The following is a 22,688-nucleotide window of genomic DNA, read 5'->3' on the forward strand; positions in this document are numbered from 1 at the left end:
CCTTGCCTCGCCCTCTTCATTCTGCCTGTGAATGCCAAAGACCAGAGGTGTAAAGCTGTGCCCTCTGCTCACCTTCCAAATACTTCATACACCTTCTCATGGTGACATAACTGACCAGGCATTTGTTTTCTCCACATGCTTGGAGACAGTGAGGACAGACTCTGAAACACAAGAATCATAAGATTCATAGAATTCAAAACCATGAAAAAATATAAAATCATAAATCCACCTCGCATGTTTGTCTTTGGCATCAAATTGCTGTAAACTGCATGAATGTAAGATCCTGGTTGTTATGTTAAAACCATAATGTGTTGGCCAGAAACCCACAATGGCTTAGCTAGAAACCTTTTTCCTGTGGAGTGCCAGTCACAGGTCGCTACAAGTCCCTGTTTGCCCTCTCTGTCTGTCTCCCTGTGATGTTCAGATACATTCTTCTCTGACACCTGGAAGCTGAGGGCTCAACACAGGAAGGTAAGAGCCTAAACAAACATGGAAGGTGTCCTACTGGGTCTGTGGTTTACAGTCCACACCCTGCACACTTATGGATTCAGTCAGTTTGCTCTCCATACAAGTCATATTTATTCTTCAATACACTTAAACTACATTTTTTTTATAAAGCAATACACTAAGTCTTACTTTTTATTATAACTATTATTATTATTATTATTATTGTTTAAATATGAAATACTGCAAGAACCTACAGTAAACAAGACTAAATCCATAGACATGCTAATGACAATGCTAACAGGCTGATGTTAAACAGTTGCCTATGAGGGTGGGTTTGAATGTGTGTAGCATATTACATAAATTTGTCTCATAGTCAAACCCCAACAGTTGTTGAAACATTTTACTCAGAACCCCAAATCTCAGGCTCAGGGTTAACTTAGAAGAAATGTCTGAGGATTCATCATCTGGAAACCATGAAAGTCTCAAGCAAATTTTGTGCCAATCTGTCAAGTCTCTTTGACCTGTTGCTTGCCCTGTCAATAATATGGTTCTGCATTACCAGAGGCTGCAGTTTCAGGACTTTCAGGACTACAGTCCTAAGACTGCATTTCTAGGACCCTAGTTTTTCGCTACAGCGCCATCTAGAGATGGTGGTTAGGGACAAGTTGGGTTTCCAGTATGATGGCAGTGCCTAAAAATGCAGTCCTGAAATTCCTGCAGTCCCTAGGTCTGCAGAAACATACTACTCCATCCTGTTGCTCTCTCTGTGACCTGTGTAAATGTTAGCATCTTTACTACTACAACCTAGCGAAATCTAGCATGTCATGACGCCAACACTTCTGAGAAGTAATGTGAGTGTGAACAGACAAAAATATCCTTGATAAAAGATAATATAAAATAAAATAAATTTTGTGTAAACTATCGGTCAGATGAATGTACAGGAGTAAAAAGTACAGTGTTTGCCTGCAAAATCTGGTGGAGTTGAAAGGCAGTGGCTGAAGACATCAACCTCATTTTCAAGAAAGCCATAGCAAAGACAAATTGGACCAACATGAGCGTCTGCCTAAAAGAAATCAGTCATTCATCTGTGACTGTGTACAGATCTATTGCTTTCCCCAGCACCTTCAACAGCCGTGGCCAGAGGCATTGTGTTTTCATGTTGTCCCATTCTCTTGAACACAACCTCCCAGGAACAACAAGGGAATTTCTTCAAATTTGGTTCAAACCTTCGCTTGGATGAAGTGATTAGATTTTGCTGGTCAAACTTCAAAGGTCACTGTGACCTCAGAAAACATGTATTTGACCGTGGTTGTGTCCGAAATCATTCATTTATTACTCCCTACTCCCTATCAAGGGAGTTCTATGTAGAGGACTATATAGTGAGCTCATAGGTAAAATGGAAAAACACTTTTGGTTATTTTGTCTTTCAGCACAAAGCCCATCAAGCACTGAGCACACTGCATTAAGGTATAAATTGCTTGGATAGTGACCATTGGTTGTACATTACTTTTCATGATGCATTATGGGATACTATGAGTCCACACTATAAAGGTTTTGTATATAGTATATATATATATATATATATATATATATATATCGAGTCAGTATAGACTATATAGGGAGTAGTGAGTGTTTTCGGACACAGTTCATAACTCAAGAATTGATGAAATTTTATAACACTCAAAGGTCAACTTCACTGTGACATCATAGTGTTCTGTAAAAAAAAAAAAAAAAAAGTCAGTAGGAGAAACACCTGGAGATGAAGCCAACAAAGCATTAGTCACTGACATTAAGTTACTCTGAAAAGTGTTCAAGTAAAAGATGCTGATGGTTGCTGAAGCAGCTGATCTTCATGACAACTGAATAACCTCAGTTTATGAAACTAATACAACAAAGAAAGTTAACTCAATGTGTGCTCCTCAAATAGATAACGGTACTGTCAAATATTGCCAATAAAACTACATATGTTATATCAAACCAAAACCCATGTGTCCAATTATTCATCTGTTTGTATGTTTGAATTTTGGGTGTCATGCTGAGAAATAAAGACTCCTGAACTAAGTAAATAAAACAAATGAAAAGACTTACCACCATGTCTTTGGTTCAATGTATGGCTGCTGACCTCCACTGACCTAAACCCAGGTGAGATGGTGTTGGATGGGTTGAAAGTCAGAGTGACAGAAAAGCAGCCGACAAGTGCTCAACATATATGAGAACTCCTTCAAGCCTGTTGGAAAACCTTTCCAGGTGACGACCTCATGAATCAGGTGGAGAGAATGAAGAGGGTGCAAAGCTGCCATCAAAGCAAAAGGTTTCTACTTAAGAAAATTAAAAGACTTAACAAAAAACATTTTTCTTTGTTTACACTTTTTTGTTTACTACATAATTCCATATGTGTTATGTCATAGTTTTTATGCCTTCACCAAAACATCTCATACAAGGACACAAACAGAAGTATTATAAGGTTCAAGTACTTGGGTCTGTAACCTGGTATAAAAGCGTACCTGTCCGTGTATTTCATCCTCATTACGCCCTCTTCTTGTTGCCTAACCTGTGGGTTTGGTTGGTTGAGAGCCTGGACAGCAGCTTGTTTGTCTCTTCTCTCTCACACCACACCACAACCCACCACCACCACACCACACCACAACACACACCACACACACAACACAACAACCACCACACCCCCACACACACACACACACACACACACACACACACACACACACACACACACACACACACCTCTCCTCCCCTTTTTAAACTGTGGGCCACATGAAAGCAGTGTACACCCCTCTCTCTCTGTGTCAGCGGTGTGTTATTAGTATCCAGAGACTCCAGAGTGTCTGCTGCACTGTCGCCTCCCACAGCCTCCTTTACACGCACTCTGTGTGTGTGTTCGTGTGTGTGTCTATAATATATAGATGGGTGCAACCTGTATCTGTTGTCTGACTCACCCTGACATACTCACCAGGAAAGCACCGTCAGCACACTATCAACTCCTTTGTGTGTGTGTTTACTGTCTTCACACGCAGATACATGCAGAATATAATACACCAGTAGCTGATTCAAATAGAGACATTTTATTCTGAAAAACAAATGTGTGTTGCGCCACTTTTGATCTACAGTTGACTCCATAAATAAAAAACCTGAGTACAGCATGTTAATACAATATATGCAACTTATTTTTCAGATGTTGAAGCACCAACTAGCACTATCACTTATTATTGATAGTGATTTTTATAGACATTTTATAGGACCGTGTAGTGTCTGTGAGCAGGAATTAAAGGGCCACTTCAGACAATTTCACACGTGAAGATCAGATTACTCGACATGGGGAGTCTTACACAGCTTGTGTAAACAGTTATGTAATGTCTTTGTTAGGCCTGAGAAAATTACCCTGATGATTTCATACTGACATCATTAAGGTTACCTCAGTTTAGGGTCGAATATTATACATTTTTAACAGAAAACATGCATTAAAAAGTAGCGGCATGGAGTGTAAAAGGCATTTTTGTGGACACTTTAAATCCCTGCAGGGACCTTGGACTTTAAAGAAAACATAAAAATAAAGAAAAAATCCATCAAATATGAATTTTTTTTTGGGGGGAGGGGGGGTGGCTGATAGGTTTCTATAATCACTGAGGAGAAGGAGTGGCACAGGCCAAGTAGTTTACGGTGATCACATTGATCACAGATATATCTTTTACTCTTTGATGAGATATTTGAGGATGTCATCTCAAACAAAAGGGGCCTAACAATGCTGCATAACATAATAACAGTTACATCACATTTTGAACGCATGCCTGGTTTGACACACACCTATAAGTTTTTACCAAGATTATCTTTATAAATCAGACGAGTTGGTTCTGCGTCATTGTGCTTCATCCCAAAACTGGTTGAGCCAAACTGCTGCCTGATGATACTTGGAGAAACTCTCGAAGCGACACTGACTAATTATACACAAGTCATCAAATTCACATCACTTGCCCTTGGATCCAATTGGGGTCCATGTGGTCTGACTTTCACACTGACTATAAAACATCAGCTCAGGCTCAGGTGGGAGAGAAGAACTGAGTGTGAACACCTTTGTGCTTGTGGAATCTGCTTTTAAAGGCCCCTCGCACTCCTGTAACAGTGGACAGTTAAAAAATAAAAAAACAGTGCAGTAGAACTCCCCAACACATGCAAACAGACTGATGTGTGAAACCAGTGGAGTTCCCCCCTTACGAAGTCATAATAATTACAGTATCCTGGATTAGTATGTGTACCAAGAACTAAGCTGCAGACTCAGGACACAAAAACACACAAGCAGGAAAAATATGGCAGCCATGTTTGCTCTATTCAACCCTAATCTAGATGACATGAAATTAAAAGTTCAACTGTAAACCCAGGGTTTAACTTGGTTCTATGTGACGTTCGTGCCCATTGTTGTTTTTAATCCCAGCCTCGCCTCAACACTGAGCTCACAGGTTGGAGCTCTTCACTTTCACACACAGTTTTACTTTTGCCTGTCACAGCCATGTGTTGTCGACAAAAAAAAAACAAAACAAAACTTTCACACAAAAAATATATGGACATAAACATTGTTTGGTTGTGTTCTTCAGTCCATGATGTTCATCCTAGTGGAAACTGACTTAATTCAAATTGTGTCAAGAAAAAACCCTCTCATGGTTCATTTGAGTCTCCAGTTGGGCTGATATCGATTTTTTATTTTAAAAGGTTATCAGCCTTTCACTCTTGTCCACCTTTAACTAGCCACATCAAATGGTCCCGTTTTCTAAATTTAAAGCCCGATGTATCTTACAGTTTCCTGTGATGGTGTCTTTAGAATTTCAGTAGTATTCAGTTTTACTGTGAAAATGCTGTGTCAAAGGCCTTTTTCAGAAGGAAGATTTGGTCATATTTAAAATATTAAATATACAAAATATTATCAGTGACTTCAAATACAAATGTCAGTATCAGCCCCAGCACCCTAAGCTCTGTTACAACCTCGATGTTATGAGTTTCTAAAGTTCGGAGATGAGGACAACAGGGTGACTGAGACCAGCACTTTTTTTCAGTCCACTTCTACAGCAGAAAAGCCTGTTTTACAACATGTGTCAGGTTTTACAGTCATGACACGTGTCTGATGACCACTGTCAGGTGTTTCTTGGTCACAACAGCACTTCAATCATCCAAAAAAAAAAAAACCCCGCTGTCAAACTGGTCAGCAGAACATGTTTCAGTAAACGGCTCCCATGCTCTGTGCAGCTGACGGTGCTGTCGATGGCGTATGGTGCGTCGGGCCCCCCGCTGGTAGACCTAAATGTGCACCCTGCTGGTGGTACCAGTTCTGGTGTGTGTACTCCCCCATGTAGGTGGGCGAGGAATCAACTGGAGGCTGATATGAGCCCTGCCCCCTGCTGGTGGGATCCAGCATTGCATTATTCTTGATGCTGCCGCTGCTGTTTGTGTTGCTGCTGCTGGTGGTGTTGTTGCTGGTGTTGTTGCTGGTGTTGTTGCTGTTGTTGCTGTTTTCCCACACAGCTGGTGATGGAGGGGAGTTACAGGCCATGGAGTCGCTAGCGTCCGGACTGTGTTCAAGAGGAATTTCCCCGAGTGGAAACTCTCCGTTCTTGTAGAGCTTCTTAAACTTGGAGCGACGGTTCTGGAACCAAATTTTGACCTGGAAGGAAGAGCGGCAAAAATTTAAAGAAATTACAAAATTTTGTGAAGAAAATGTACATGTGTTTGCTGCTGAAATTTTGAAAAGGTAAATTTTAAATCTAAAGGGTCTTTTTCAGGCAACTTAAAGAAATTACAAAAGGCAAAGTTTTCTGAAGAAAACTTGATATGATTTAAAAGGTTTTAAATGTTGATGTAGCCATGGTCAGACCGGTCCATCAGGAGACCACCAGGAGAAATCCCTCTGAATCAGGGTTGCAAAAAGTCAATGAGGTTTTTACCATCCGTGTCTGTCTCTTTACCAGCCCTGTCTGTGTGCCTCTCATTCAGGGTGCACACACTGTGCAGCGTGCATGTGCCGGGACTCGGCTCATTGGCCAACCACAATATGTTATCAACCCCAACTCCTTTTGGGTCATTTGACACATGGTGAAGCATGACACATAGTGAACACCCACCCCACGTAGCTAACGCCAAAAATTTTATCTAATTCTATGGGAAACACTGACATCAATATCTTTTCAGCCTCTTTTAGCTAATTTTTTTGGTTTCTTTCCTGTAAACAGCACTTTTAGCAACCTTGTTTCCAGCTGCAGCCGGCAGCTGTTTTCCTGCTCTGGTAAATCCACAATACATTACATACTGCATCCAAAACAGCAGAAAAGAACATAGTAGCATTTAGCAGATAAACAATCCAATTTTTTTTTTTCCAGAGTTGGAGTTTTCAAAAAACAGGGCAACAAAAGAAGTGTTTATTAGACAAACATTCATCATGCGGCCAGAAACACTGCTCCAAAGGTACAATATTTTATCTAACTGATGTAACTACTGAACCACTGTTGCCAACAACATTATCTCAGCAGTATTTACCTTTGATACAGAGGTCAAGAATTAGTCGAGAATTAGCAAAAGCAATTATAATATTTGTTTCATACCCGGTTTTGAAACTATATTAATTGCACTAAACTAAACGGTTACTGGGCAGCAGTAGCATTATCACAGACTATTTAGAGCTTCTTGAAATATAATACAACAAGAGCTATTGTGATATTGTTATTTTTACAAACAGTTCATTGAAGCATCAAAACCAAATTACATGACAATCACACTTCAAGCTGACTGGCATTGTGCTTTTGAGATTTTGCTTTGTTAAAGCTTGGGCATGTTACCCAAGCATAACACTGAACAATGATTTACAGTAGCTACGATAAAACAACTCGCTCAGCAGGTTTCGTCTTTTATCACTTGAGCCAAGATAATTCATGTGGTAAATCATAAGGGCAGGAAGCATGACTGTGTAAACCAGACTGACTCACACACAGCGCTGTCGAGGATCATGGAAGACTCTGGCTAATGTGTTTCTATTGAACTATTCTGTGCTATTCTTATTTCATTTTGTTAAATTTAGTGGAGCCTGGTTTGGTACTGCACTGTATGGTATTGTATTCCGTTATATCTGATGAATTATATTTTAGTATAACCTATAATCTAAGATAACATTACACCCATCTGAGGACCTATTCAGCTTCTCTCCAACCTCTTCGTACTCGTTCATACTTTCACTAAGAGGCTTCATTCTAACTTTACACCAGCCACCACCCTTTCAGCTTCTTCATATCACTTCAGCTTCTTCAGGCCTTTCAAGCTTTTCATTGTTTCATGCTCTTTATAGACTTATTTTTGCGTTGGTGTGCATTGTGTTCAAACCTCAAGCACATAACATCTACGTTTCAACTTCTGACACATCAACTGGCACTTCAACCAATTTTTAATTTTCAACTGGCAGCTCAAATTCTCCAGCTGACATTTAAATTGCTGCCAGTCTTTACATTTTATCTGTCACTTCAATCTTTGACAGTGCACCTGAACTATCTGTGGCTTCAACTTTCAATTGCTTTCATCATTTACAGTTGCTTTCATCTTCCCCTAATTAAACTGACAGTTCAACCTGCTTAACCTCAAACTGCAATCCCATTCGACATCTCACATGTAAAATATCTTGACATTTTAATCCGTTTACAGTGTTTACACCTGTGGTTTAAAGTAGCCTACTCTAATTATCACTGCATTGTATTATATTTCTGTCACTGTAGTGCATTGTACTGGATGGTGTTCCCTGAAGCCTCACCTGTGTCTGTGTGAGGCCCAGCTGTGCAGCCAGCTCAGCCCGCTCCGGCAGGGCCAGGTACTGGGCCGACTGGAATCTCCTCTGCAGGACTGCCAGCTGGTAGCTGGAGTAGATGGTCCGGGGCTTGCGCACCTTCTTGGGCTTCCCGTTGACCATCCGGACCTCCATGTCTGGTTCTTCTTTCACTGCAAGGGATGACAGTAAAAAACAGTTTTGGGTGTTTGTGGAACTTTAAAGTCAAAACTTTGTACTTCATGACAAAATGCAACACAGCATCTATGAATGAAAACTATCTCTATGAAAAACAATGATGGTATTTTTCTTCAAACAATGACATGAACTTGTGTTGGGTCTCACATTCTGTGCAGAGAAGTTGTAGCACAAAAATAGCCATGGCCGCTATAACCCCGAAATTTCAAAGAAATTCCGCCAGCACTCTGAACTTATAATTTTGGTCTGAGTGTCTCCCACAGCCGGGGAGGGAGACAGAGATTTATAGGTGCTTTTCATGTAGCCTGGAGGCCCGCTTGTATACATCCTCCCCAGTTTATGCTGTTTTTCTTCTATCCAATATATACATATATATACAATATTTTTGATATTTTCCTTTAAAGATACAGCCAATCTTATTTGTTTACATTTTGATCAGCATATATATTATATATTGCCCTAAATTGGAAATGACACATTAATAAAAAAAACTAAAAAACATAAAGTGTTTGTACAGTTTGTGTGGGAAATATATTTCAGTATTGTAATATTTCATATGTTTGAGCATTTATATCATTTATATATCATTTATATTATTCACTGAGCTGATTTAACCAGTGTAACTTAATACTCAGTACATTTAAATTGGACTATGCTTGGACAAAAATAAAAAATAAAATAAAATATTCAGTATTTAATTAGGTTATAGGCTTTGAAACAACCTTCCTGTTATGAGAAACAACAACATTAGCAACAGTTAATTTAAATAAAATATTAAAAATCCAAATGAATGAAAAATATGTAGGCCTATATAAATAAATAAATAAATAAAGATCTTTTATTGAGTGTTAGGTCCATTTTATGAGAGGTTGGGGAACTCTGGGAAACACTGGACTCATAAACTCAGTATTTCTAAAAGTCCTGCTATGGCTCTGTCCCCATTTATTTCTGTAGTTGAATTTAGACATTTATTTAGCTTCATTCATTTGAAATTTAGCCAATTATCTTGTTTGGCTCATGTCTCTTTTCCTGTTTGTGCATTTCTAAATAGGCCTACTTCTAAAAAAAAACAACCTGTTGATGTATTTGTTTATTGATTTATTTGTCAGGGCGTGGCCACAGGCCTTGCGTGATAAGGAGTCGTCCTTGCTGGATGATTCAAAGGCAAAGGCTGACTGACATGTCGTGACACCTGATGTGCGTGGCTGTCGGCCAAAGTCCCCTGAAGCCATTTGCAGGAGTCAACTCCCAACTGGAATGTCAAAAACAGTACACCAGTCTGTCGAGTTTGTTTTTCCTCTGCAGTTTGCTCAGAGACACTTGAAAAAAGCCAAAAGGAAAAATCTTTTGAACAAAGTTTATATTCTTATTATACTATTACAGCAACTGTGTATTGAGTTTAGATTGGTGTTAATTAATATTCTTATGATATTCACTGAAGGAATTTCAAGTTTTTATCCATTTTCATCAAATTGGAAAATGAGGTTATTTATGTTTAAATGACCTATTTAGTGCATTTGTGTGTAAATGAATTAGTTCTTCATTCCTAATGAAGGTAAAGTTGAAGAATTCCTGACTAGAATGAGGATGTGGCTTCCATCCAAAGGCCTTTAGGCTCATCTCCGCTTTCCTATCAAAGTAAAATCTCAAACCAATTCAAAGACAAGCTGATAAACAGGATATCTCACAGTCAGTTTCCATTTACACTGAATAACAATGTAAAACAGAATAAATTTAATGGTCTTTTCTTTCAATCTACTGATCTCCTGTTTCTTTGACTGAACAATTGCCATTAAATCCCTTTGGTATTTATAGAATTTATAGAAATTCAGCTGTAATCTGTGATATCCCCGGCATGTGAAACCAGAAGCTGCTGCACTGAAAGTCAAACATCAAGTTGAGTTGATGAGTAAGTTCCTCTTCCAGTCAAGAAAAACTCTGATTCAGTTTCTGACCTTTTAGCAGGAGCAGATTGTAAACCTCACCCTGATTCAAGACGTCCATCAAACAGCCCATATTTTTATTATTACAGAGTTACTGTTCAAAGTAACAAATCTTCAACCATGAACACTGCTGTTCCTGAGCAAGTTAAATATTTAAAATATCTATAAATTCTGGTGAATGCTACTTCTGGGGCTGCACTTTAACATAGGTGAATTATGAATAACAAAAATACATTTGGTAGAAATATTACCGTCATTACTTCAAAAATGACTCAAGTGTGTGTCCCAGGTCTCTCCTTCTTATACTTGACAAAAATACTGTAAGAAACTTAAGTTCTCCTCCCCTACATTCATCTTCTCATGATGGAAAGTCAGATGTTCAAGAGAAGAAAGTGTCAACTAAATGCTCCAAAATATGTATGAAATGTGGAAAACTGGGAAATAAAAAGAGTTTCATTTCCCTGGTAAGTAAAACTCATTATTTAATTATTGATTTTTACAGTTTCAGAGCAATGGTCATACATCAGCCTCAGGTGATGCAGCTTTTCTCGCTCCTGGACAAAGATGGAGAAGATCTTACACAGAGCTACTTACAGAGGAGAAAACCTGTTTGGTTTGGAGACCTTCAGTTAATGTCTTCAATAAACTAATATCCAGCCAATAATAAATGAGTTATATTGATCCCCATGAAACATTTATGCAATGAAGTTGCATGTGTCTGAGTTTTCTTGTTGGGTTTAACTTACCAGTGTCCTGCATCGCTGCCTGCACCTCCCTGCTGAAGGCACCGTGCTCTCTGTACGTTGCATGAGGGTACGGGTATTCTGCTTTGCCCACTGGGTACGCGCCGCCGGGACCCATCCCGTTCAGGTTATAGTGGTGGTATGCGTACGGGTTCATGTGCTGAGCTGAGTACGGCTGCTGTGCCTGGTAGAAATCCTGCGAACCGTGGAGCGCGCTCTGGCCGCTGTAGAAGCCCATGTCTGTGGATGAGGACTCGGGCAGGGTCGGGGAATCCTTGGTGGCCGAGATGGAGCTCCCAGCCACGGGGAGCGAAGGTTTCTTCTCCTCGAAGACAGGTGAGGGCTGCCCGTTCATTCTCAGGAGTTTTTCCTCTAGTGTTTGCTCTAAACTGGAAACCGGGAGTGTTCAGAAATCCACACGCAGTCTGGAGTTGGCGTTCCCAAACTCCCTTGACGCAGCAGCCAGGCTGTCCACCGTGGCGGCGCCCAACCCAACTAGAGCTCCTAATTACAGGGCGCGCCGAGCTGAGCCAAGCCGGGCAGGACTGAGGGGAGTGGATGTCTCCTTCTCATTGGTTCGCCTGCTCGCTCCCTGCCTCTGCCCTGAGGCCAAGACAGCGCTGACTGTCGCCTGTCTGGCTCCCTCTTCTCCCCACAGAAACCTCCAGTAAGCCTCTCCTCGGGCCTGCACCGGAGCGCATAAACAGTTGGCAAGCCCGTAAAGTCCTCTAACTAACATTTACTTGGACGCATCTTGGAGACTTAACAACATCCGAGACTCTCAACAGACTAAAGATTTACCAACCGAGCCATGCATAATGGTGTTGTGATAAGCAGTGTTTACGCATAAGCTTTACACTGCTGCCTCCCATTCAAATGCAGATGCGGAGCCAAGTGCTGCTGTCGACCCATGTTGCGAGTTATTTACAGTTAATTAAGGCTTATTTCAGGAAAGGCTTGTCCCTCAATACGTGTGTAGACTCGGGCCCCGGGCTTCTCCCATGCCTCAGGGAGGAGAAACAGCGCACAGTAAATCTACAATAAACTTCAGGTGTATAAAACTGTGGGGAAACACAGTGGTGATAAACAAAGAGTCAAACTTCAGTACAGCACCTCACTGTAAAGTTAAATCTGGCTGCACGTGCCCTACATGTGTTATGAAATCATTTGCTCTGCAGTTTTCAGTTTCTGTTTGGAAGAGAAAAGCTTTTCTTGTTTTCAAACTACAGGTCCCATGAACTGCAACAGAAAATACAGGTGGTGAGATTTCCATCTCCCTCAAAGGTGAGTGACATAATCTGACCGCCAGATGTCACTATGGACACTCCTGGAAACCTGTGACTGTCCATGTCAACCGCACACTGTCACTGTTGAGTCTTCTCTGTTTGCTGTAGGCTTGGGCAGTATCCAAAATTTAATATCTCGATAAAATCCAACCTAAGTTTAGTAATTATTTTGTTGTAATGTAATTGTGTCGTTGTATTTTATGTTTCCGGTGGTTTTTGTTGTTGTTGTAATATATCATTATATTACTGTATTTTATGTTTCATATTTAAGCGATGCTGCCACTAAGCATGAGCTTAAAGTTTTATGTCACATGCCAGGGTTCAATGTACAGGAAGCAAAGCAGTGAAATGTCACAAAACTGCCAAAGAATAAATGTAGCCTATATTTTTTCATTATGAAAAATATTGTATATGGCGGGAAATACAGGAATATTCAATATTATCAAAAATAAGCCCAAGCCTAATTACTACCCAGTTTTTATGCATTCTCTAATTGCAATTATCCAATATGCAGATTTTATAAAAATCTAATTTTTACTTTTTTTTTTTTTTTTTTTTTTTTTTTTTTTTTTTTTTTTTTAAATGAGTTTAGCTACTATTCAGGGATATGCAAAAAAAAAGAAAAAAAGATCACGATTATTTTGGCAGAAGTTAGTCACGATTTCAATTTTTGCATTTCATTTTCACTGGAAAAAAAACTTTTAAATGTTGGAGATGTGATTTTTGTTGAGTCTTCAACCAAACAAGCATGCACAACAATAATGTGACACATTTTACCTTTATCAAAAAAATTGCAGCTTGTGCAATTTGGAAATTGTGCTTGGCCATATTGCCACTTTGATATTTCGATCGTGCCGCCCTACCTACTGAACAGTCTTTACGTGCCCACTGCACAAGTGCCCCTGGTTTGTAAACACTGGTCTATAGTTTGCAACCTCTGCAACTGAGTACAAGAGAAATTAAACACATTTTAACCATATCGCTTCATGGAAAATATGAAATCTCTTATGATATGAGGCACAAAACTGTAACTCACTTTCATTTCCAGGATCCTAAAATCACACAGGTTACAGGTTTAATTTTTTTTTTTATTAGCATGTCTTTCTCTATGTCATATATGGTAAACCCTCGAGTCCTTGCAAAATTAAGTTCCCAGAAATGTACAGCTTGATTTTCTTCAGCGAAACCCGCCCTTATACACACGTCAGAACAAAGAGTTCTCTCTCCAGTCACGTCTCAAGCATCGAAAGCACTTTGTGTGACTGACCAAGCTCTCAGTGGCAAGGTTTATTCTGTTCTTATGCATTACAAAAAAAGGGGACAGTGTGAATACATCAGGCCTTGGATGATGCTTGGCAACTGTTATATACAAATAGGAAGTGGGAGGAAGAAGGGGGGGGTTATGGGAGACCCCCGTGTGTTAATGAATGTCCTCCTCTCATTGTGGCATGGTCCCGAGTGGACAGAAGAGCAAATTCCCTGTATGGTCCACGAATCCCAGAATGCCTTGTGACTTGAGTGAGACCACTCAGGGTGAAACAGGTGAGAGGGGAGGATGGGAGGGGAGGGGGGCAAAGGTCACAGTACAGGTGTGAGGAGAAGGGAGGGGTTGTTCTGATGGCCGGCATTTTCAAAACCAGTCTTCAGGTGACCGAAGTGACCGAGGGTTGATTCTTAACAACCGCAGAGAATCACAGAAATTCAAACATTCACTTTTAGGGCTGGTTGGCAAACTGAACAGAACAGGTAGTATCCGGTGAGGGACAGACCAACCAACCCACCACTGCCCCAGGTTACACTGAGAACAGACCGAGCATGTGTTTTTTGTTTGTTTTTTTTTTACAATATATGTATGTATAAGTACTGTATAGGTATTCTTTATCGTTATTTTACAAGATTCCCTGATGGCCAGTGCAGAGAGAAACAGAGGAGAAAAAAAGGGGGAAAGGGAGGCTTGTCCAGTTTTACATACAGTAGAAACCAGTGGTGGGAGAAGAGAAGATGGGCGCAGTGCCTGGATTTGTCCATAGGGAGGAGCACTTTGTGTCAGATCAACCCCAGTCAGATTGGAAGGAAGAGAGAGTGACAGGAGGGAGGGAGAGCAGAGGGCTGAGGGAGGACCAGGAGGAGCTGCGTGTCCACCCTGTCAGTTTGTTATTCCGTTGGGTCGTCGTCAGTTGGTCAGCTGGTTTCTTTGCTTGCTGGATTGTTGAGTGTTCGTAATCTCCTCGTCCTCCTCCCCTCGTCCCTCCCGGGTTGAAGTGAGCTATCGACGGAGGTCTGACTGGCCCACGTCACTCCGGACAGGAGGACAGATGGTTTCACTCTCTCTGCGGGGAAAGACAGAGACGGGTTGAAGACAATGAACTCTTGAGATTTGAGATCTGAGTTAATTTTACGAATTTAAATCTGGTGTTACTTTATCTTCACTTTGTCACAAAAGCCCATTTTTATAGGAATACTTCTACATTTTAAAAATACGCATCTGTTTTCTTGAGTCAGATGAGTGGATAGATACCATTCTCATATCTGTACAATAAACACAAAGCAGCTCATAACATTCAGAGGTGGATTTTGTACCTGGCCGATTGTTTCCTCCTGTTTGCAGTCTTTGGACCAAGCCAGCCAGCTGGTGGCTGTAGACGTACAATTACCGTACAGACATGAAAGTGGAATCGATCTTCTCAGTTTTATTTTTGAAAAAGCTCAGTAATTTATGAAGTGCTGCTTGAACAGGAGTAAATAGTGAATTTGTTGGGGGACTACTTTCAGCTGTGGATTAATACACATTTGGCAAATTAGTGAGTGTACTATATATGGCAACAGCAATGTGGCCACAACTGACTATTTTCTTTAATGATTGGTGGCTCTCCAACTGCACAGCTTTGGGGGGGGGGGGCATGACAAAAAAAGTTTAAGAACCAGTGGAACTATTATCACATTTTTATATGAACTGACACAGAGGGAAAAGATGTACAATCAATACTTTGTAGTAAAATCAATTCATTGTTGGTTTTGCTTCCACGTGTCGTTTGAAACAGCTTCACAACAAAAACCAGTTGAATCAGTGAGTAAATAAGTCATCATCCTACTGATCCATCAAAGCAGTGATATGGAGAGCAAAGAAAATTAAAAGTTGTCACCTCACTATGTAATCCAAAACACAATTACTGTTTTCATCTCTGCACAAGACAGCTGTAACGGACCAAATGTCATCTCAGCCTCAGAAGTTATTTTCAGGGATTTTTTGAATGAACACACAGACACCAACGTTTCCATGTCTATTCGGGCTGACCTTATGTGAGCTTCTTGGCTTTGTTGTAGAGCGAGTCCACCACTTTGCTCATGTTCTGAATGGTCTCCAGGGCCGCCTCGTACGTCTTGTCCACCACTGGCTCATCGAAGACGATCAGCACTCCTTCTCCTTGGTCCAAAATACCTGTGAGGTTGGACGGTGTGGGACGACAAGGAAGGGAAACCGAGAGAGAGAAAATGGAAGAATGCTGTTAGAGGGTTTTCGATGGAAAACACACCCTCTCAGTCTGTTTAGTTCATTTCAGAGGGTGAGAACAAAGGATTTTCAACCCTAATGCAACCGCATGAACTGAAACTTAATTTAGCTCGAGTGTAAATCTGATCCATCTGTAGGAGACAACCACAAAACACTAATATTTACAACAACCAAACACTAATATTTAGCCATCTCTTCGGTTTTCACATGTGAAGAAAAGCCAGCGTGTTTACTACATGTTCACTAAAACAACTGTAGATGCGTACCGTGAAACTTCTTATCCAGAATCATCTGTGATAATTTCCTCTCCACGTCTCCCTGCAAGGCAACACAACTAGACTGTAGTGAAAACAGGCAACTTGTGTATGAAGAAGATGAAGGTCTAAAAGGAAACACTGAACAAAAAGGGCAAAATCTTACCTTAGAAAGTTTGATGAGGGAGGAAATGTGTGCTATCTGTTAGGAGAGAAGACGGACAAACACAATGATTAAAGACTGACAAGTATTCTTAGTACTTATTCTAATATTTACTGAGTATACTTTGTCTTCATGAACCTTCCCAATATCCTGGGTACGGTTCTGCACCTGTGTGAACTAACTGTGGCTGAACACGGACAGGTGTGTGGGGGATTACCTGGACCCTGGAGAAAGGTTCGATGACCCTGATGAGGTTCTGCTCCAGCAGGTTGTCATACAGCTTGGTCAGATGGGTACTGATGATGGGGTCATCCCTCAGCTCTGGTTTGTACTCTGTAAGCGCCTTGAGGGTGGTGGGAACAGGACATTTTAATCACAAGTGAGGGGAGAGGCGAAAACATTCCCCAAAAGATAAGAGACAGACGGCGTTCTAATCATGGCGGTTTAATTCTTAATGTTGTTAAGCAATGACAGCTTATCCACAGTCTCTACAACATCAGCATCAAACTCCAGACACAAACCTTTTCAAAGTCTGCGAGCGACCGGTTCTTGCTGGCTAGTGCCACACATTTCAGTGAGTCTGTCTGTAGAGAAACAAGAACATAAATAAAAGGTTATATCAACATGGCAGTGGATCAGCCTTTTACCAAGAGAGACAGAGGGAAGTGGTACTATACAAAATAAATAAACACGGAAAATCTAATCAGCTAAAATTAAATTTAGACTTAATTGACCATTTGTGAAATCCCCATCTCTGCTGCTTGCTACTGCTACACCTGTCAAGCTTAATTTACAACAAATAAGGCAGACTCAGCAGTAGGAATTTTAATTTTTGAAAAGGAGTCTGATTTTCAGAAACTAATTTCTAGCCAACGACCACTGATTTGGATCCATGAGTTGGTTGAAAATTATGTCTCTAGGTGACTATGTTAAACTGACTTTTTTTTAAAAACAAGAGCCATGTAAAAGGCCTTAAACACACACTTGATGGCTTCATACATCATACTGTGCTTAAAGACTGAAAGAAAGCAATCAGGCCTTTCTGGATCTAATGCAAATCTAATAAAGAGCAGGACAGAGCTGCTAACATTAGCCTCAATTCTGATAGCATCCAGGATGAGCCTCCACGCTGGGAACAGTGGAACTGCTAGTCATGAACAAGGCTTTTTTAAATCTTTTTTTAATAAACTTGTTAATGCTGTACTTCGCGGCCTCGGATGTAATGCTGGGTTAATGCAGGGAGTAAGCTAGTTGGACACAGATGCTAATGTTTGCTGCTTCTGATAAAAAAGATACACTGTTTAATTATTTGCTTACACGGCTGCTTCTGTTGCTTGTGCATTTGGAAATGCTAAAAAAACAAACAAACAAAGAAACAACAAATAACATGTTCTTTAAATGCTAACAATCTCTCTTACTACACCTCCATGTGCACTGCTTCAACATGTGGAGAAATCCAAAGCCTGATAGACTTGCTATGTCTAGCTATGGTTGCAAAGATTATCTGGTTGGACAATCACTGTTTGGGGCAGGGGTTTTAGTAGGCAGTCAAATAAATTAAAATCAGACTTAAAGTGTAAATTCTTAGGAAAGAAGGGTTATACCTGTCTGCCAGCGTACCGGAGAGCTAGCTTGCCGCTAATGAGGGCCTGGACATCCTCTGGCCTGAAACAGAGAAAATATACGTCAAAGGCCCATTCTCGGTTCTCGACCAATGAAAACTTGTTTTACTGCATTATGAGAACTTCTCTGGGTATACCACTTACGCATTGAGCATGATTTTGCAAAGCAGCATGTATTTGAGGGCTGTGATAGCTCGGGGGCTGTCAATGGAATCGTAGCCCTCAAAGGCCTCATAGAAGTAAGAGTAAGCCGTCTTCCAGTCTTTCTCCTCTGCTGCATGAATGATCCCTGGAAACACAAACAAACACACATTCAAATCTTAGCTACAATGTGCAGTGCTGAACAGAAACTAGTAACATCATGTTTTGATTCAATTATAAACTCTGGTTAATGACTTGTGTAAGTGGTGTACATTGTACCTGACTGCATGTCTAAAGCTGCTTGTAGTTTGGGTGGGCAGTAGATGGCGTTGGCGGTTGTCCTGGCAGAGGTAAGGGCGGCGCGGGCCTTGGGCAGGTTACTGAGCGCATGGTAGGTCTTACTCTCCAGCAGCTGAACCTCCACCAGCAGGGCCTTGTCGTCCATCTTCTTCAGCTCCTGCAGCAACTGGGAGCCTGGAGACCGAACACAATGCTATCAGTACATTTACTGAGCTTTTGGCTCAAATAAGTGGAAGACTAAACCCATCAGAAATTTGGCAGAATTATAATAAGAAATCCCATCTATCATATTTAACTTAGGATGACAACTAAATAGCGTGGTGCAGGAGTTTACAGTCTTCTTCCTCCCATTATTTATGTTTTATATCCAAAATTTCTTTTGTCTTTCAAATGTTTTGTCTTTTTCAAGCAAATCAAAAACACCAACTCAAAGAGAGTGATCACTCACCAAGTTGTAGTGCCTCCTGGTAGCACTTTGTGTCGAAATACAGTGAAATCAGACGAGCCTGAGGAGAGAGGAAAACATCCACCATCACAAATTTGTTGTTTGCACTGGGGAAAGTACACCCAGATTTACCCGGACAGAAGATTCTGAGCAGTATTTATTACTTAAAAGTTTGTACCAAGTAGAATTTTTGAAACCTGGAAGCCTATGTTACACAAACCAATAGGGGTACAAGTTTCATGGAATTTCTGTAATCAATCCATTATTGACATGTTAGCAATTGATAAGTGGTGAATCGTTGAAAAATGTCCCAACACAAAGTGCACATTTTCCATTATAACACTGTTTTTTTTTTAAACACACTCAACTACTGGTTAAACAGATTAAAAACAAAAAAAACAAAAAAAAAAACACACTAATACTTTTACTTAAACTGCATTCCTCTCTATGACTTTTGTAGCTTTTCAGTGAATAGTTAGTTGAGCATCATTTGTACACTGATAGACCAGCAGGCTGGATTAATACCCAAAGAAGGTAGGAACATCAGCTAGAAAGTTCATGGACTTTTGTTTTGATGTTGTTGGAACGTGTTGTTTGAAACAGAAATACCATGTTATTAGTGAAATAAACAAGATTCTTTCAGTTAATCAGCTGGTGTCGCCAAATTGTTTTTCCATACAGCTTGCTAAACCAGAAAGCTGCCAGACAAGTCGATCCAAACCTCCTTGCCTGTCTGGTTGGGTGGCTGGACAATGGACCACGATGAACCACATCACAGTTTGTTTGGAAAAGTTCTGAGACCCACAATACAATGCATCTTGGCGCAGTTATCATCTGGTACCACTTAAATACCCGGCCTGTTCTCACTCGTCCAAACAAACCTGGAGGGAAGAGCTCCACAGGTTGGAGAAAGTCTCACCTCTAGTGCCTGTCTGAGGAAGGTCCTCTTCTCAGCTTTGGCCCACTCTATGCACTCCAGGCAGAGCTCCACCTCCTGACCTGTGGCAGCCTCCATGTCCAGGAACAGGTCAAGCAGGGAGCGGACCAGCCGGGCTGCCTTGGCCTTGGAGATGGAGTTGAGGAAGGGGCGCACATACTTCAGCAGACCCCCAAGCTCTGAGAAGACGACAGGAGGAAGAGTAAGTAGAGGGGAAAACTTACAATCAGAAAAAGGCTGCCACAATGGCTTGTGAATGCAAATATTTTGCAAGAGGATGTAAGATTATTAAGAAGAGTTGCAAACATTTACAAGAGCACACTCCTAAGTCCAATATGTTTCATGACTGATATTAGAAAACATGTTTATCCATTTTTCACTTTTGTGTTTTAGTAAGGAGCATTACAGGCACCTGTCTACTGACTCTGGAAAAGTTAAGGGTTCTGATCAAGTGAAGTTTGTAACTAAGGAGTGATTTTGAAAACAACCCAGGCCTGTATAGTGCCAGTTAATTCGACAAAGGTCATATTTTATTCCTGGGTTACTGTTCTGATGAAAAACAGCACTTCCACTGGCCCAAACATCAGGCAGGAACAAACTTTTCATCCAAAGGAGACTCAATCTTTACCAGCTACAGTTGTGTTGTTTAAAAGGTAGTTTTGATTTTTTTTTAGAAGATCCTTGGATATCTTTCACTTTACAGGTACTTCAATTTAAAAAAGTCAGACTTTGTGCCAAGAGGAGCAATGCAGCTGCTGAGGTATGAAACTGAGTTTAACACAAATGCCAATATTCCAGTATTACCTTGATGACCACTCTGAGCAATAAGTTCCTGATATAACTCTACACAAACAGAGAACAATTGGTGACAGATAGCTGAACAAAGACATGTGGTGCATGTTTACTGACAAGAACACCTTTAAAAACTTTTTTCAGGTTAGCACTAGATTAACTCCTTGCTTTTGAGTGATATTATAGAAAGAGACCTTCATACAACTATGACTATCAATGGCTTTACAGCATTGTGCTACAAATAGAGAAATCCAAACACATGGTAATGTAAGTTTTACTGTTTTTCATAAACATGTGTAAAAAAAAACGACTTTTGTGTTTACTGCATTTACAGACTACTAAATGAGTCTAACTGTTAATGTTTTGACAACATTTGTCTTCAGTGCTTTGCTGCTCAGTATTCACAATTTGACAACACCAATCAAGTGAAAATTGTATAAGGCACAGTTCCCCAAATTTGAAGAGGCCTCCCCATATACATTTTTGAGATTGTCCAGTCAGCAAATTGGGGATAGTAGTAAAACACTTTTGATACCTCAAACTAGGTATGAAAAATGTAGTTTCAGTTGGATAAAAAACATTTATATTGATAGCTTGAAGTAAAGCTTTGTTTGACTTGAAATATGAACATCATGCTCTGGTTACCCGCAGCCTGTCCTGTCTTGGCCAGCAGCCCACCCAGCTCCAGGATGCTCTGCTCTTTAACACGCACCGCCTCCTCATCACTCTCCTGGATGTCCCGCTTTACTACAACGCACACACACACGCACGCACGCACGCACACACACACATACATCCACACACAATGATGATGTAATGTGATCCCTGCTGATATGATTCACCGCGATATACAAACAGTGAAAATGCTGATATTACTCTTTCCTTCTGTCTCCGTAGACTAGAATTAAGTCAAGATATATCATCGATAGGCTAGTTTGGGTGGCAAACAGCCAGGTGCCTAGCGAAGCTGTGAAATATCGGAACTGTCAAATTAAACAATACACGAAAATGACAGCTACATGTCTTAGCTTTAATAACATCAGACAGCGTCAAATGGTACATAGGCTAAAGCTAACCGCTGTGACAAAGAAGGTAATAATACAGAGTCAACTCAGTTTCACATTTATTTCCTTGTTGGCCTGACTCCTGACAAGACGAAGGCTAGCTGCTAACAACGCTGGCTGTATGCTAATGTTAACTAGCCAGCTGTAACCCAAGTTCAATGTAAAATGAATGAGCCTGGGAAGCTAACGTTAGCTTAACTGACAAGCTAGCCGGTATGTCGCTAGCCGGCTAGCCCACTGCTGCTGACTCACTGTGCAAGCAAGGAGAAAAAAGAAACGGCCAGCACTGGGCTGGCTAACTTAGCTCAGCTTAGCCGCTAACTGGCTAACAGCACAGGTAGCTAACTCAGCTGCTCTACGTTTGATGGAGACGTGTAGCATCAATGACTGAGTGAAAAAATATTTTCTTTCTCGTGCCATGCTGTGTCGATCATATTTACCTATTGAATGTAAGATATCGATAGAGGCATTCCGGTCTGTTCCAAGAAGAGACTGTGCTCTCTGAAACTCAGCCACTGCCGCGGCTGCCATCTTTCCTCTGCCTGCCTCCGCTCCACTCTGCCCGGTTGTTTTCCGGTCAGGTCGTTCACATGTTCGGAACAATGGCGCCCCTTGCAGGTGTTGCCGAGTACCGCCTGCTGACAAGTTAATTTTTAAATAATTTATTAAGCAAATTATTAGTTTATCAGTGATACAGCCTACACTGTCAGGTTAATTAATTCTGTTAGATGATTTGTAGCCTATAGTTTATGATCACTGAGCGATCAATACTTTATTAGACACTAGGAATAGCGTTTCCTATTTATGATTAGTCTGACATTTGCAGCTTTTCTTTATTTCTTAATCTCACAGTATTCCTACAGGGAAACTATTTTTTTCTTGACAATGTGTTTTTGGCACTGCATGTCAGTGATGGTATGATGATGGTATAATTTGGTTTTTACATACAGAGAAATGTGGATTTATTATTCAATTGAGCTGATATGACAACTGCAGAAAAATGCTCTCCCAACTATTTCTGTGAACATCACAAAATTC

At 40.6% G+C, this 22,688-nt stretch overlaps 2 protein-coding genes across 2 annotated transcripts; both read right to left on the minus strand.

Moving 5' to 3' along the window:
* Positions 1 to 4,063: 4,063 nt before the first annotated feature.
* Positions 4,064 to 11,613, minus strand: LOC111223713 (homeobox protein Dlx3b-like). Its single transcript, XM_022747957.1, has 3 exons — positions 11,139 to 11,613; positions 8,240 to 8,424; positions 4,064 to 6,112 (listed from the first exon to the last, which is right to left on the minus strand). The coding sequence occupies exons 1-3, from the start codon at positions 11,488 to 11,490 to the stop codon at positions 5,669 to 5,671; spliced, it is 981 nt and encodes a 326-aa protein (XP_022603678.1). The 5' UTR covers positions 11,491 to 11,613; the 3' UTR covers positions 4,064 to 5,668.
* A 2,080-nt stretch (positions 11,614 to 13,693) lies between these two features.
* Positions 13,694 to 22,204, minus strand: LOC111223763 (26S proteasome non-ATPase regulatory subunit 11A). The gene is made up of 13 exons (XM_022748025.1): positions 22,091 to 22,204; positions 21,232 to 21,333; positions 19,777 to 19,973; positions 18,861 to 18,918; positions 18,392 to 18,586; positions 18,116 to 18,260; positions 17,954 to 18,014; positions 16,871 to 16,933; positions 16,567 to 16,692; positions 16,353 to 16,388; positions 16,199 to 16,250; positions 15,717 to 15,860; positions 13,694 to 14,751 (listed from the first exon to the last, which is right to left on the minus strand). The coding sequence occupies exons 1-12, from the start codon at positions 22,179 to 22,181 to the stop codon at positions 15,718 to 15,720; spliced, it is 1,269 nt and encodes a 422-aa protein (XP_022603746.1). The 5' UTR covers positions 22,182 to 22,204; the 3' UTR covers positions 13,694 to 14,751; position 15,717.
* Positions 22,205 to 22,688: the final 484 nt, after the last annotated feature.

This window comes from Seriola dumerili, unplaced genomic scaffold (assembly GCF_002260705.1).
Source record: "Seriola dumerili isolate Sdu_G_001 unplaced genomic scaffold, Sdu_1.0 BDQW01000113.1, whole genome shotgun sequence".
Classification (NCBI taxonomy): domain Eukaryota; kingdom Metazoa; phylum Chordata; class Actinopteri; order Carangiformes; family Carangidae; genus Seriola; species Seriola dumerili.

What these genes read in the sequence shown, in the direction of transcription:
- LOC111223763 (XM_022748025.1), bottom strand. Translation starts at nt 22,181, where the DNA reads ATGGCAGCCGCGGCAGTGGCTGAGTTTCAGAGAGCACAGTCTCTTCTT. An exon ending in CGATATCTTACATTCAATAG is followed by an intron (nt 21,334 to 22,090) that starts GTAAATATGATC and finishes TGTGCGTTGTAG; the next exon opens with TAAAGCGGGACATCCAGGAG. An exon ending in CAAGACAGGACAGGCTGCGG is followed by an intron (nt 19,974 to 21,231) that starts GTAACCAGAGCA and finishes TCGTCTTCTCAG; the next exon opens with AGCTTGGGGGTCTGCTGAAG.
- LOC111223713 (XM_022747957.1), bottom strand. Translation starts at nt 11,490, where the DNA reads ATGAACGGGCAGCCCTCACCTGTCTTCGAGGAGAAGAAACCTTCGCTC. An exon ending in GGCAGCGATGCAGGACACTG is followed by an intron (nt 8,425 to 11,138) that starts GTAAGTTAAACC and finishes CATCCCTTGCAG; the next exon opens with TGAAAGAAGAACCAGACATG. An exon ending in TGGGCCTCACACAGACACAG is followed by an intron (nt 6,113 to 8,239) that starts GTGAGGCTTCAG and finishes TCTTCCTTCCAG; the next exon opens with GTCAAAATTTGGTTCCAGAA.